General features: G+C 37.7%; 1 protein-coding gene across 1 annotated transcript; it reads right to left on the minus strand.

Moving 5' to 3' along the window:
• Positions 1–3,783: 3,783 nt before the first annotated feature.
• On the minus strand, positions 3,784–6,507 carry LOC147282952 (uncharacterized). The gene is made up of 2 exons (XM_086248955.1): positions 4,287–6,507; positions 3,784–4,179 (listed from the first exon to the last, which is right to left on the minus strand). Exon 1 carries the CDS (start codon positions 5,687–5,689, stop codon positions 4,976–4,978), a length of 714 nt encoding a protein of 237 aa, XP_086105081.1. The 5' UTR covers positions 5,690–6,507; the 3' UTR covers positions 3,784–4,179; positions 4,287–4,975.
• Between the last annotated feature and the right edge of the window lie 6,838 nt (positions 6,508–13,345).

Consider the following 13,345-nt stretch of genomic DNA (forward strand, 5'->3'; position numbering starts at 1 on the left):
TAGGCTTTGGGCCGTGTGTCGTGATGCTTGACCCTTTGGGGGTGGCTCTGCGTGCACGTACGACAAAATTTCCGGCTCTGCGTGCGTATGACAGATTCTCGGCTCTGCGCATGTAAGACAGAATTTATGGCTCTGCATGCGTATGACAGACTCTCGGCTCTGCGCATGTATGACAGATTCTCCGGGTAACTGACTGGTGTGTGTTTTCAGTTGTTAAGTATTTTAAGTGATGAGATTATGGCAGCAAAGGTTTTTAAGTAAGACAGTTTCAGTTGAACAGTTTTATTGATTTTCAGTATATTAAGAATGTTTGAGAAGAAAGTTTTCAGTTCAAGTTATTTATTTATAGATTGACAGTATCAATTTCAGTTTGAGAACTTAGATTTTCAAAGTTTGATTTTCAGCTTCAAATTTTATTTTATTGGGAAATGGTTTTAAAAACTGGGGGATTTCAAAGGACATCGTAAGGTTTTAGAGTTAAACGTGTGTAAAAGGGTTTTTCTGAAAAGATATTTAATCTTTGAATTTCATTTCCATATAATTGTCCACTCACTGAGCCTATCTCACCGTTTTCTTGTTTTGTCTTAAATTGTCCCCCAGGTAGTAGCTTTGGTGGAGATCGAGGCATAGCATCCATTTTCCATTCTCGGATCTTGTAGGCATCACTTCCATTTTGTGGAAGTTCCTTTTCTTAAATTATAAAAATTCCTTGTAATAGAATAGCAGCTCTGATAACCACTCTACAATTTTAAGTTGGATTTCTGTGAAATTGTTGGGTCTGAGACCCTATTTGGTTGTGGTTGATGATTTAGAAATGCTTTTTAACAGGTTTGAAATTTCTGGGTTAGTCCATTTTCAGGGGAGGTTCTGCCGAATTTTCGGCAGGATTTTCCTTGATTTTGGATTCCCGCAGGACCTCTCCGGGTTTCAGGGTGGAATCCGGGGGCGGTCCTGTCAACTTGGTATCAGAGCATTAAGTTTTAAATTTCTGTAGACTCGGCACCTTGTGTGCATCCTTCGAGGTATGGAAAGGTTTTCCTCAGCTTGTGTGGACATGCCTCCTCAACCTGGCCGACCTCAAGGTAGATTGTGGTAAGTTTATGGGGGTAGATTTAATACGATTAACGTGAGTGTTACGTTTGCGATATGCTTGTATTACAATTTGGGTCGTACTCGTGAGTATTTCTTTTTTTATAATTAGTAACTGCATAGTTGAAAGTGCATTGTTAAATGTTTCAGTACTTCGTTTGAAGCCCATTCGAGGAAATCAAGTTGGAATTTTATGGAATTTAACGTTATTAGAATTGTAGATTTCCCTAGAGATTAAGAATCAAAGATGTGACACAGTGAAGCTTAGTTAAACTTTGATGGTTTACAATAAAGATGGCGAAGGATAGATGCTTGTGTATTAGAATAAAGATATCATAATAACGATCAAGGGATAAATGAATTGTTTTTATTTTGAAAGTCTAGTGAGGACAATGAAGGAATTTGAGTATAGAGAGACGTGACTTAAAGGGATGATAGGAGAAATTAGAAGGTGGAAGGCATATGGGAAGCAAGAGATCCAAGTATTGGTTTAAGTAAGGGTTGATATTAGAAGAGGAGGGACATCACAAGTGATGACATAGGAAGTGATGTTTTTAGTTAAAAGAGTAAGCTTGAGATTGTTGTAATTCCACTAATCTAGCTTTCTTAACTTGGGGCATGTGAGTACTCGATGGATTGACGATAACTTATGGATGGTAATGAGGAGCTAGACCATTTTGGAGACATAAGTATCTTGTGATGGAAGTCTGGGTAGTTGGAGTCGAGATAGACCTGAATACATCACACATTGCTAAGGAAATGATAGGAGCTTGAGGGTGACCCCTTAGCTCACAATCATAATTTATTTCTCATTTTCATGGATACGTAAGAAATGGTGTGGAAGACGTAGTAACTAACGATACTTGAAGTCGCGATTATATTTTACGTTGGATACATTTAGAGATCAAAAGGTTAATTAAAGTGGCGCAGCGGAAGCGTTGTGGTGCCCAGTCCAGCCACAACGATGCATTGTATAATCCTTAAGTATGAGCTCAAAACATAATAAGGCAAACACAAAATTCTCAATAAGGTAAAACTACTCCCACTATTCTAAGACATCAAGATTCTCAGCTAATCCTATGCTTTTAGCATGCTTATTAAAAAAAAAAACTGAAACATGAAGAGCTTTAGTGAGAGGATCTGCAACTTTGTACTCTGTGTCAACGTATTGCACACTTATCTGCCCATGTTGAACCTTTTCTCAAACATACAAATACCGGAGTTCCCAATGTGAACTTAGTTTTATGGTTCTTTTATAAAACCCCTTAATGCTCCTTCAAGAAGTCTTTATGCTTAATCAAAATAGGTAGTCTAATAGTCATGACAAAATCTTATGACAGAAATATAAATGATTTGAAAATATTTTTGAAACTCCCACACATTTGTGTTCAACTTTATGGTCTATATCAAACCTTCTGTATGCTTAAAAAATGAAGCCCTTACATCTTTATTATAAAGACACATTATTTCTTATTATTTTTGATAACCGTATGTCATAAAAACAATAGGTCGAATTGCACAAATGCCATCTAGACTTTGAGGCTTGTATGCAAATGCCGTCCAAATAAAAAAATTTCCTAATTTGCCATCCAATCTTTAAAAATGTAGCAAATGTGCCACTCCCATTCAATTCCGTCCACAAGCCCGTTAAATATCATCACCTGACTCTCATGTGCAAGGGCTATTTTGTGATTTCATCTCAAAAGCTGACTCACCCCCTATGCCTCAGCCAACCCAGCCAATAATGGCGCCAAACCAAAGAACCCAAATGAGATTCCCTCCAAAAAAAACTCTAAAATTCATATCTATTTAAGCAAATGAATTATGCATTCACCACAAAATAACATAACTTATTCAGAAAGTAGTTTACCCATTTCAGTAAGAAGCTTGCCCACTAGAAAGTGATGGAGTCTTCATCCGCATCTGGGGGGATAGGGAGCGCTGGGAATCAAAGGAGGCCATTGTGTCACTGCGGAAATCTCGATTCAAGGAGGACTGCGAGGACTGAAGAAAATTAGGGGAAGCTATTTTTCGGCTGCAAGAATTGGGATGTTTGTTCGTGTATCTTTCTACTGATGTGAAATTTGGGTATTTGAAATGATTTACTCATTTTTTTGTTTTGATTTAATGGGAAGATGAAGAAATTTCAGATAGTGAGAGGGCCCTAATTGCTAGCTTGAGGCGAAAAGTGAAGACCAAAGATAATGAAATTGCATCAAGAAAATGGAGGGAGAAGCTACTATGGTGTGCTTTGCTGGCTTCCTGGATGGTGATATGGGTTCAATGCATGTAGTTCTTGGGGTTTTTTATTTTGTAGTTTGTGAGTTTCTTTCTAATTTTGTGATTCGTGGGGTCTTGATTTTGTGATTCCTGGGGCATATGGGCTTTATTAGTTTGTATGGGTTAAGGGTGATATGAATCCCCTGTTTTATCTCTATCAAGTGTATGAATGACAAAAAAATGTATGGATGTAGGCTACCTTTATAAGAGCTTTTAAAGCTTGACAATGACAGACCACTTGGAAGTGTAAGCATGACCTTATTCCTACATCGTTGTTTTCTTATATTTCATTTATTTCAATTGTTATATCCTTAAGTATTAATAAATTGGGAATAAGTTGAAATTAAAGGAAACAAGCACTCTATTTATCAAGTGCCAATCAACCATCAGCAAGCAAATTAATTACATATACCAAATTACAGGGCAATGAGCATTGTTCTGCACTGGAGTAACAAGAAATTGAACCAAAATGACTCCAACCTGACTACCAAATCCTCACAAAATCATATCCATCCCAAAATCATCTCAACCACAAAAACATCTCCATCACAAAATCATAACCATCAAAAAATCCTAGACCATGTCCATCACATCATCACATCATCAATACTTCCAAACCTTCGTTTTTTTAGCAGGGAACTTGTACCTAATGTTCTTGCCAGCATTTGTTGCTGTAACAACCGGTGCACTTGAGACTAGATTAAATGGCTGGCTGCTTAAGGCTACATGACCATCTTGGCTGCTTGAAGCTGGTGCAGTTGGTATATTTGAGGTAGACCTGCCACCAAGATCTGACACATTCACTTGACCCTGCAAAACATAGACCAGAGAATATGTAAAGATTGAAAAAAAAAAAAAAAAAAAACATAAATTAATAGATTGAAAAAACCAGAAATTAAAAGATTGAAAAATAGTACCTGAGTGTTGTTTCTTGTCTTCCCTTTACCACAGGACCTTTTGTTGTGCCCTTCTTCACCACAATACTTGCATTTAATACGGATGGTTCCTAATCTTGGCAAGTGTGTTCAATTAGGTGCTGGAGGGGCTGGAGTCTGACCAGGCTCTTTATTTCTTGATTTTTGGGGCCTCCCTAGTTGTTTGTGGTACTTGGGAGGGATTAGTTCAGGTATATCAGGCTGCTTCTCCCACTCATCTTCATTAGAAATTGGAGCAATGAATGGACCATAAGCACCCTTCCATGCTGGTTTCTTATACCATTTGCTTACATAATTCTCTGGGTCATCATTCTTTTTGGCAATGCATACAATAGCATGTCCACATGAGATTCCAGTGAGATCCCACCTTCTACAAGAGCATGTCATTTTTGTCAAATCAACTTTGAACTACCTCTGAGTGAAATGAACCACTTGATACAAATTTGGTCCCACTAAATAGGCTAAACACAAGCTGATGTCTTCTCTATTCTTTCAATATCTTCCTAATTCTTGGCCCAAGATCACCATTCCACTTATCCACAGCAGCCCTCTACTTTGCCATCCTTAACATCAAATATATTCTGAGTCTTTCTAGCATACCCAGAATAGGCTTATTCCTAACATCAAAAATTGCTGAATTAAAAAACTCACAAAGGTTGTTCAATAAAATATCACACTTTATGATCTTTGAAGTGTGATCTACTCCAGTGGCTTGGATTGGTCTTCATAAGCCAATTGTATGCATGATCATCAAACTTCTGCATCTTTCTCATCTCTGTGTTAAACCAGGGCATAGTAGTAGCCCTTGCAGCAAACCATAACAGCTGCTTAAGCTCCAATACTTGGTGAAGCACCTTGAAGTTGTTGTAGTGATGCCTTACACAATGCCTATATTCTGCACTAGGCAACATGGACTCAATAGCTAATCCTAAACCCTTTTGCTTGTCACTGATAATAACCCATCCATTCTCATTCCCCATGTTAAGATCTTGGATCAACCAATCTAAAAACCAACTCCAAGAGTCTCTATTCTCAACTTCAGCTATTGCAAATGCTATGGGATACATTCCATTGTTCCCATCTATTCCCACAGCAGATAGAAGCTGCCCAGGATGAAGCTCTTTTACATGGCACCCATCTAGTCCCACCAATGCCCTACAACCAGCTAAAAACCCCTCTTTTAGAGCCCCAAAACACACATACAACCTTGCAAACCTTGCTTTATTTGGAGACACCAGATCTGTTTGCATCTTAATTGTACTACTAGGGTTACATTTTCTAAGCTCTTTATAAAGCTTGAGATATTGAGCTTGATAACTGCCTATCAGCTTCAGATTGACAACCCTTTTAGCTCTGTATGCTGTAAACCTTGATATCTCTGCCATTTAGTCCTTCCTAACTTTTTGTTTCATTTCTCCCACATCCATCTTCGAATTCATTCTCATATCATCAACATATCTTTCAGCCAACTAAGTGCCACTTATGGTAGTCTTGTTTTCATCTCTATTTGCGTATGAGGCTGAATGTAAGTTTTAACAACCAAAGGGTTGTTCCTAAAACTTTTGTCAACAGCCAACATGTGCCACTTATGGTAGTCTTGTTTTCATCTCTATTGCATGTATGAGGTTGAATGTAAGTCTTAACAACCAAAGGGTTGTTCCTAGAACTTTTGTCAAGAACTGATGCATAAATAACCCATGGACACCCTTTAGCCTTGCACACAGCCCTCACCTTAAACTAGTCATGGATGGTGAATTTGTAAAGCCTGCCCTTGTTTATGAAATCCTCTTTCACAGCTGCCTTGAAGTCAGCAGCTGAAGCATATTCTTGCCCTAATTCAAGTTGAACAGTCCTAAGATCTGCTTAAACTTTGGCAATTTCTTCTTCTTCCTCCTCCTAACAGATTGAAAATCATCATCATCTGAGGAGCTATCTAAGCTTCTAAGATCATCTGTGTCAGCATCACTTGATAATGGGTCATCTGGGGGAATTTCTCTTTGGATGTCTTCCCTTGTTGCCACTTCAACATTATTATCATAAACCAAGTCATCTTCATTCAGCTCTACAACAGTTTCTTCAACAGTTTGCTCATAATCTGAATCCACAAAGTCACTCTCTGACTCTTCTTCTCTTACATCTACAACCACCAAGCCTTCTTCCAGTATGTGTTTCAGTCTGTGGGACTTGGTTTCCTTCAGAAGGAGGCTGACTCTTTATAGAAGCCCCTCACAATAGCAGTTGAAAAATATACCACAACAACCCTACTTGGGGGCAATGTGGTAATCATGCTCATGAACTCCTTATTACTACTTATTCTAACCAAGTTAGTCTCCTTCCCATTTTCAACCATTGAGCCTGATACTTTATAATAATAACTCACAGTTTCAGTATACCCAAGTTTTGTTGCTACATCATCTAAGTCCAAGGGGGACATAAGATCTCCATTTAACCTATCATTCCAAGCCACCTTACCACCAGAATAAAACAAATAATCATCCCCTAAGTCTAACAATTGACACTCATAATGCATTTCCAAAGTAAACAAATCAGAAAATGGACCCTCTGCCCATAATCACAAATTATCCCTAATTAGGCTATTGATAAAGTACTCATTTCATAAAATACAATACTAATTTCACAAAATAATACACACTCATCATACCAGATTATAAATACAGTACTAAGTACAAGAAATATAGTTCTAAGTACAAGAAATATCATCAAACTATTATAAATATTGATAAAGTACGAAAAAATATCACTTTTTTTTAACATAAATATCAAGAATTGCACATGGGCTGATACAAAAATTAAAGACTTTGTCTTAAAGCTGAGCAATACAGAAAGAATCTAATACTAAGTCCAAGCACTTTCTAGGACCACTGACACACACATCTAATAAAAATTCAAGAATAAGAGAAAGTGACTTTTATTGCCCATACAACCACATATCATTAGTCAAAACCCATTTTCACCTAAAATCCCTTCAACACCCATATCATTGTCCACAACCAAACAACACCCACCCATATCATTGTGGAAAAAAAGGGAACACATAGGACCACTGACCCCCACATCTAAGAAAAATTCAAGACTAAGAAAGTGACTTTTATTGCCCACATGACCACATATCATTATTCAAAGCCCATTTTCACCCAAAATCTCTTCAACACCCATATCATTGTCCATAACCAGACAACACCCAAAACCCATATCATTGTCGAAAAAAGGGAACATACACTTACCATAGACTGGAGGCTTTCCAGAAAACCTATATTGATGGTCCATCTTGTCAGCTACCATGTCTAGACAATCAATTATTCAACAACCCTCACAAGCGAATCGATTAGCCATTCTTTCTTTGCCCTAATAAGCTTTAGAGCAATCTTGTTGATCTGAAATTGTACGTTAGGATGGCTGGGGCATAGAGGTGAGTCAGCTTTTGAGATGAAATCACTAAATAGCCCCTGCACATGAGAGTCATGTAATGATATTTAACGAGCTTGTGGACGGAATTGAACGGGAGTGGCACATTTGCTACATTTAAAGATTGGATGGCAAATTAGACATTTTTTTTTTCTGGACGGCATTTGCACACAAGCCTCAAAGTCTGGATGACATTTGTGCAATTCGGCAAAAATAATAAGACTCAGCTAAGTAATCCAATATGCTGAATGTACCTCAATGGCTGTTATGCAACTCTTGTTTTCATTATCTTTATATGTGCACAAAACAAGAAAAACAACAGCTGCAAGAAGCTCTTCATGTGTTGCATATAAGCAACACTATTGCAATACCTTAAAGTCATCGAACAAGTATGATGACATATGCAGCGAAACAATAACACAATAGAAATTATGAAGTTGAAAACAAAAGCTCAAGTTTATTTATTTTAAAAAAAGAAACATAAAGCTGAATTGAATGAAAACTGAATTGAGAGTAGATTTATTTAAAACTTAAAAGAACTTAATAAACAAAGTACTTTTCTAAAGATTAGATTATTAGGTCTCCTCATACCATAATACTTATAATCACAATAAAATTATAGCCTACAGGAATATCCATTATATATTCTCTATTACTTAACCAATAAAGACATCATATATAACTACTGCTAATCTTTAGTAATATATCATATGTCCATATAAGTTCTTACAATACGGACTCATCAACCATGCAAAATGGCAAATTTCCGAATAATAAAATGATATCTCATCCGGCTTATACTCTCCTTGGAGAGATGCTTCAACAAGAATGTTTTATAAAATAAAACATAAAAAATGTCATGTTATTTTTTAAAAAATTATCGTGCAGACTGCTTCTGGTACGTCGAGGCTTTAAACTGCATGAGTTGGTGTTATTTTCAAGGCACATATGCACAAGACACAAGTGATAAGAAACTAGCATCCGACTTGACTTGAGGCTGTGCATAAAGCTTTCTCATATTAAATTTAAAGTTGTATTGTAGGCTTAATTATATTTTTACCACTCATAATTTTAGTTAATTTCACTTTACCACCTAGAGGTGTCCAATGAGCCGGGCCAGCCCGAATCCGGCACGGGCTCGGCCCGACTCGTTAATAAGTGGGCCGAGTTGAGCCCGGCCCATACGTATGGGCCAGGTTGGGCCAATGTTCTCTATCCCGTTGGGTCGGCCCGGCCCGAGCCCGTTTTGTGTTGGACCGGCCTAAGCCCGTTTATACTAGTATTTTCAATTTTTTTTTTAAATTTACTATTAGCCTTGTTTTAATTTTTAATTTTCATTTTGGTGGTGAAATTGAATAGAAAATGGAATGAAAGCAGTAGAAAATTTAAAAATTTGATAGAAAATGGAATAACATCAAAGACTATTTGATTTATTAAACAATAATAGAAACTTAAAATAATTAATCGGGCCGGTCTGGCTCGGCCCGGCACAACCCATTATTGGGCGGGCCATGGGCTGGGCTGGGCTTAAGGTTTAAAATAATTGGGCCAGCCCAGCCCGACCTGATTATTAAATGAGCTGGCCCAAGCACGACACGAAGCACGAATGGGCCGACTTTAAATGGGCCGGGCCATTCGTGCTTCGTGCCTCTTTAACTGATAGAGTACTCCAACTTTGAAATCAAGTCTTGAGAGTAAGTATTATGTACTAGTTAGCTTGGCTTTGGATCACAACCTTCATATAAATACTCTCCATATGACTTGAATCATTAGAGATTTCTCTAAGATATATATCTACAAGACATTTTACGTAACAAATATTTCATAATTAACAAATATTTTTTCCCATTACTAATAAAATTTACTCATATCTTCAAGTTTCATATCTAATAAACTGATTTGATCTTGAATCTTCTAACATGTTAAATACATAATGAGACTATTAAAATTTGAACAAAATTTTCACCTAGCAAAAAAAAAAAATTGTTCATAAGATAATTAGTTCAACCCATCCCATTATGAAATTCTGGATTCTCTTTACATGTCTTTCTCTCCCTCCCTCTCTTTTTTTCTCTCCTCCTCTCTGTCAGACGGAAAAGGAGGCCAGCAAAGAGGAGGAGGAGGAGGAAGAGAGAGAGAGAGAGAACTAAGGTACGCACAATGTGGTAGGAGGCTGGTGACTGAGACTAGGTCTTGGGTACATGGTTACTACATTTTTGTTTTTTTTTAATTAATGGTTGTTCTTTATGGTCTTCTAGTATTGGACCAAATTTATAATTTCACAAATTAAGATAGGAGTGAGAGGTGTGTATATAATATAGCAACAATTTTTTTTTCTTATTAAAGATTAGTAGCATTAGCTTAGGAGTCTAAAACGTCCGGATTATAACTCTCCAAACAATTTAAACTAAAAAGGAATTATGGATGCAATTCAATTTTATTTTTTCATTTCATGAAAGGTCTAGTTTAATAAATACACCAGATACGAACTCCCCTAACCAAAAGGAAGTAAATAAATAAAGAGGGGCACTATTCCTATCTTCTTAGACCCGATCGGCGTCAACGCTTGGTTTCATAGCATGTAGAGGGCAGAGGAGGAAGATGGAGAAGAGACGAGAAAATCAGGACCGGTCTCGCTAGCAACAGTTGCCGGATGATGGAGCACGTGTCGGCGACAGCCGCACTGGGAGAGAAAGCGCACAGATATCAGAGAGAGAGAAAGAGCGCGCACAAATGAGAGAGAGTGAAAATGTGAATGAGAGAAATGAAAAATTACGAACTACATTCATAACTGGGTATTAGTTAGGTATTATCAGAATATTTAAAAAAAAGGGTCAAATCTAGCTGGGTATTAGTTGACTAGGAGGTTTTGGGAGAGATTAAATCCTTAATAGAGGGTTTGAATTAATTTACTTAAGGGTGGAGGTTTAGAAATAACCAAGCTCTAAGTAGAGGGTTTTGAATTGTTTACTATTATAAAACTATCTATTAATTTATTTGTAACTAGCCCTAAATAAAATTAAGGGAATTTTTTTTTCTTTAAGACACATACTTAAGTGTCAATCGTAACTTAGGACACATATTTAGAAGTGTATTAAAGTAGGACATATACTTGAACAATGTATTAAAGTAGGACATTGTGAGACTCCGTATTTTTCAAAGATTTATTTTAAATATTTTGATCATTTTGGAAATTTATTGGGAAAATAAAAAATGTTTTGGTTTAATTTTAAATTTTTGTTTTAAATTGGGCTTGACCCAAAAGTTGACTTTTAAAGTTAGTGGGCTTTTAATTTTGACTTTGGGCTTGTTGGAAAGTCTCAAATCCACAAATTCGTAGACACGAAGCACGCGTAAATCGGAGTTACGGTTTGGGTTTTACAAACGTTCAAAATGAGGGGCAATTTTGTAAAATTTCTTTTAATGATTTTTAAAACCCAAAATCAGTTTTTAAACTCACATTTCTCTCTCCTCTCTCTCTTTCTCTCTCCCCTGATTCTCTCTCTTCTCACTCCCTCTCCGATCACTCTCTCTTTTCGATTTCTCGGCCCTCCGGCGACAGATTTCGACAAGACCAGCGGCAATGGAGTCGTCTCCTCCTTCTTTCTCTGCCCATGTACACTGATCACCTAGAAAGAAGCGACAACGACGTGCAAACTTGAGCAGACCCGACTGCCTCCGGCGGCAACTTGACTTTTCCGGTGGATTCGAGGCTGACGACCACCCTCATCTTCTTCCTCTCGTCGAGCCGAGCATGGTAGTGTGCTCTGATCGTCCACCCGATGTCCCACGACGGCAATTGAAGCCCAAACAGCCGCAGCTGCTTCGACGATTTTCTGGCTTTTCCAGCGACTTTTGGCCGTCAACCTAGGTATAAAAGTCAATCATCTCGACGTCTTCTTCTTGCCTGTGCATTTTGTTTAGGCGGATTTTAAGTTCGTTGTTTTGTGCAAGTTGACCACTGCGGACCACCGCGGGTCCCGCCCTGGGTGGTCGTGCTGATGACTCCAATTGTTGGTTTTTGGCCTCTGGCCAGTCACACGAAGCTTGTGGGTCAGTTTTTGTGTGTTTTGTGTGCTGTTCTAAGTCGGGCAGCCACCACGCGTGGCGATTGCCGTTCGTTTCGGTCGTTTAATGGTCCATTTGTGTTTCCGATTGTATTTGATGTGGTTGTTTGGTCTTAACAAGTACACAGGCTCGGGAAATCTTATTCTCGATGTCATCATGCTGCCAGATTTGATATCCGAGAAAAGGAGCCAAGAAGGGCAATTCGGTCTTTTCACGTGGTTGAACTGTGAGTGAAATTAGATATATAGTTTGATTTGTTGCTTTTCTTGTGTGTATGCATTTGTTTGTTAGGATTTGGTTTGGCTAGGACTTGGTAAAGTTTGGGCTTGAATCTTGAGGATGAGAATGTTGATGATTTGCCATGATATTATGGAATATGATGTGTGGTTTGGATTATCGTGAATCAGTTTGAGATATGGTATAGGCATATAAATTATATTTGAGGTTAATGGTGGATGATTAAGCTTGAATTGTTGAAATGACTATTACGTTTTTATTGGTGGGATCTTTATGTGAAATTGAGGAATTTGATTTATCTTAATGTGTTGAATCATTGGTGAATGAAATATTATGTGATTGAGTAATTATAGATATTATTGTGAATTTTTTTTAGTATGGAAATTGAAGAAATTATTGAGGTTAGTTGTTTAAGTCATTTCACTCATACAAGCTTTTGAGCTTACCGGGTTTGTTGTATAACCCGGTACACCATGGTTGTGGTGTAGGGTTTGTGTTTTACAGGTTAAGTAGGCTGAGGAGGCAGTGAGGAGAAGACGAGGCAGTGAGACCCATTTAGTTTTATCAATTATTTGTAATACAGTGGTTTACATAGTGTTTTTGGGCTCACACTGTGATTTATTAAATGTATTTATTTATTATGTTAAGTGCATGGCTCATCATTTGAAAAAGAGGTTTAAATGACAAGGTTCTAGTATGTTTATGAGCCCGAGGTTCGGAGCGTTACAGACATTTGGTGGATTCCGTCATCACAGACGTTAAAAAAAATCAAATACGAGGCACTTGACCTATTTTTAAGGGCTAAAATTGATAATTCACCTTAATATATTAAAAAAAAAAAAAAAAAGAAGGAGATGGCACACCTTTCTTCTCAGCCCTAACTCACCACCGGTGTCCCTACCTGTCACCGGCGGCCCCACCTCCCCCTTCTCTTTCTCCATTTCTCCCTCTATTCCTCTCTTTCTCTCTATATCTCTCCTTTTTTCTCTGTCTCTTTCTCTCTCTCAAACCCAGTCGGATGAGATGAGAGCTGCAACTTCGACAATAGTGCCGCACTCACCTTTCTCAACCCCAGTACGTGTTGTTTTCATTTATTAATTGCTCTTTTTTTGGGTTTTGGGGTTGTTTGATTCAATGGGTTTTTAGTGGGTTTAGATAATTATTTAGATCTACTTGGACCTTGGTGATTCATTTGGATCTCTTTTTCTTTTGGGTGCTGAGCTAAGTGGGGTTATAGTGAAGACAAAGAGACAAAGAGACAAATATAGGGAGAGATGGAGAGAGAGAGAGAGAGAGAGAGAGAGAGAGAG

The sequence above is a fragment of the Dryas octopetala genome, chromosome 6 (genome assembly GCF_963921425.1).
Source record: "Dryas octopetala chromosome 6, drDryOcto1.1, whole genome shotgun sequence".
Classification (NCBI taxonomy): Eukaryota; Viridiplantae; Streptophyta; class Magnoliopsida; order Rosales; family Rosaceae; genus Dryas; species Dryas octopetala.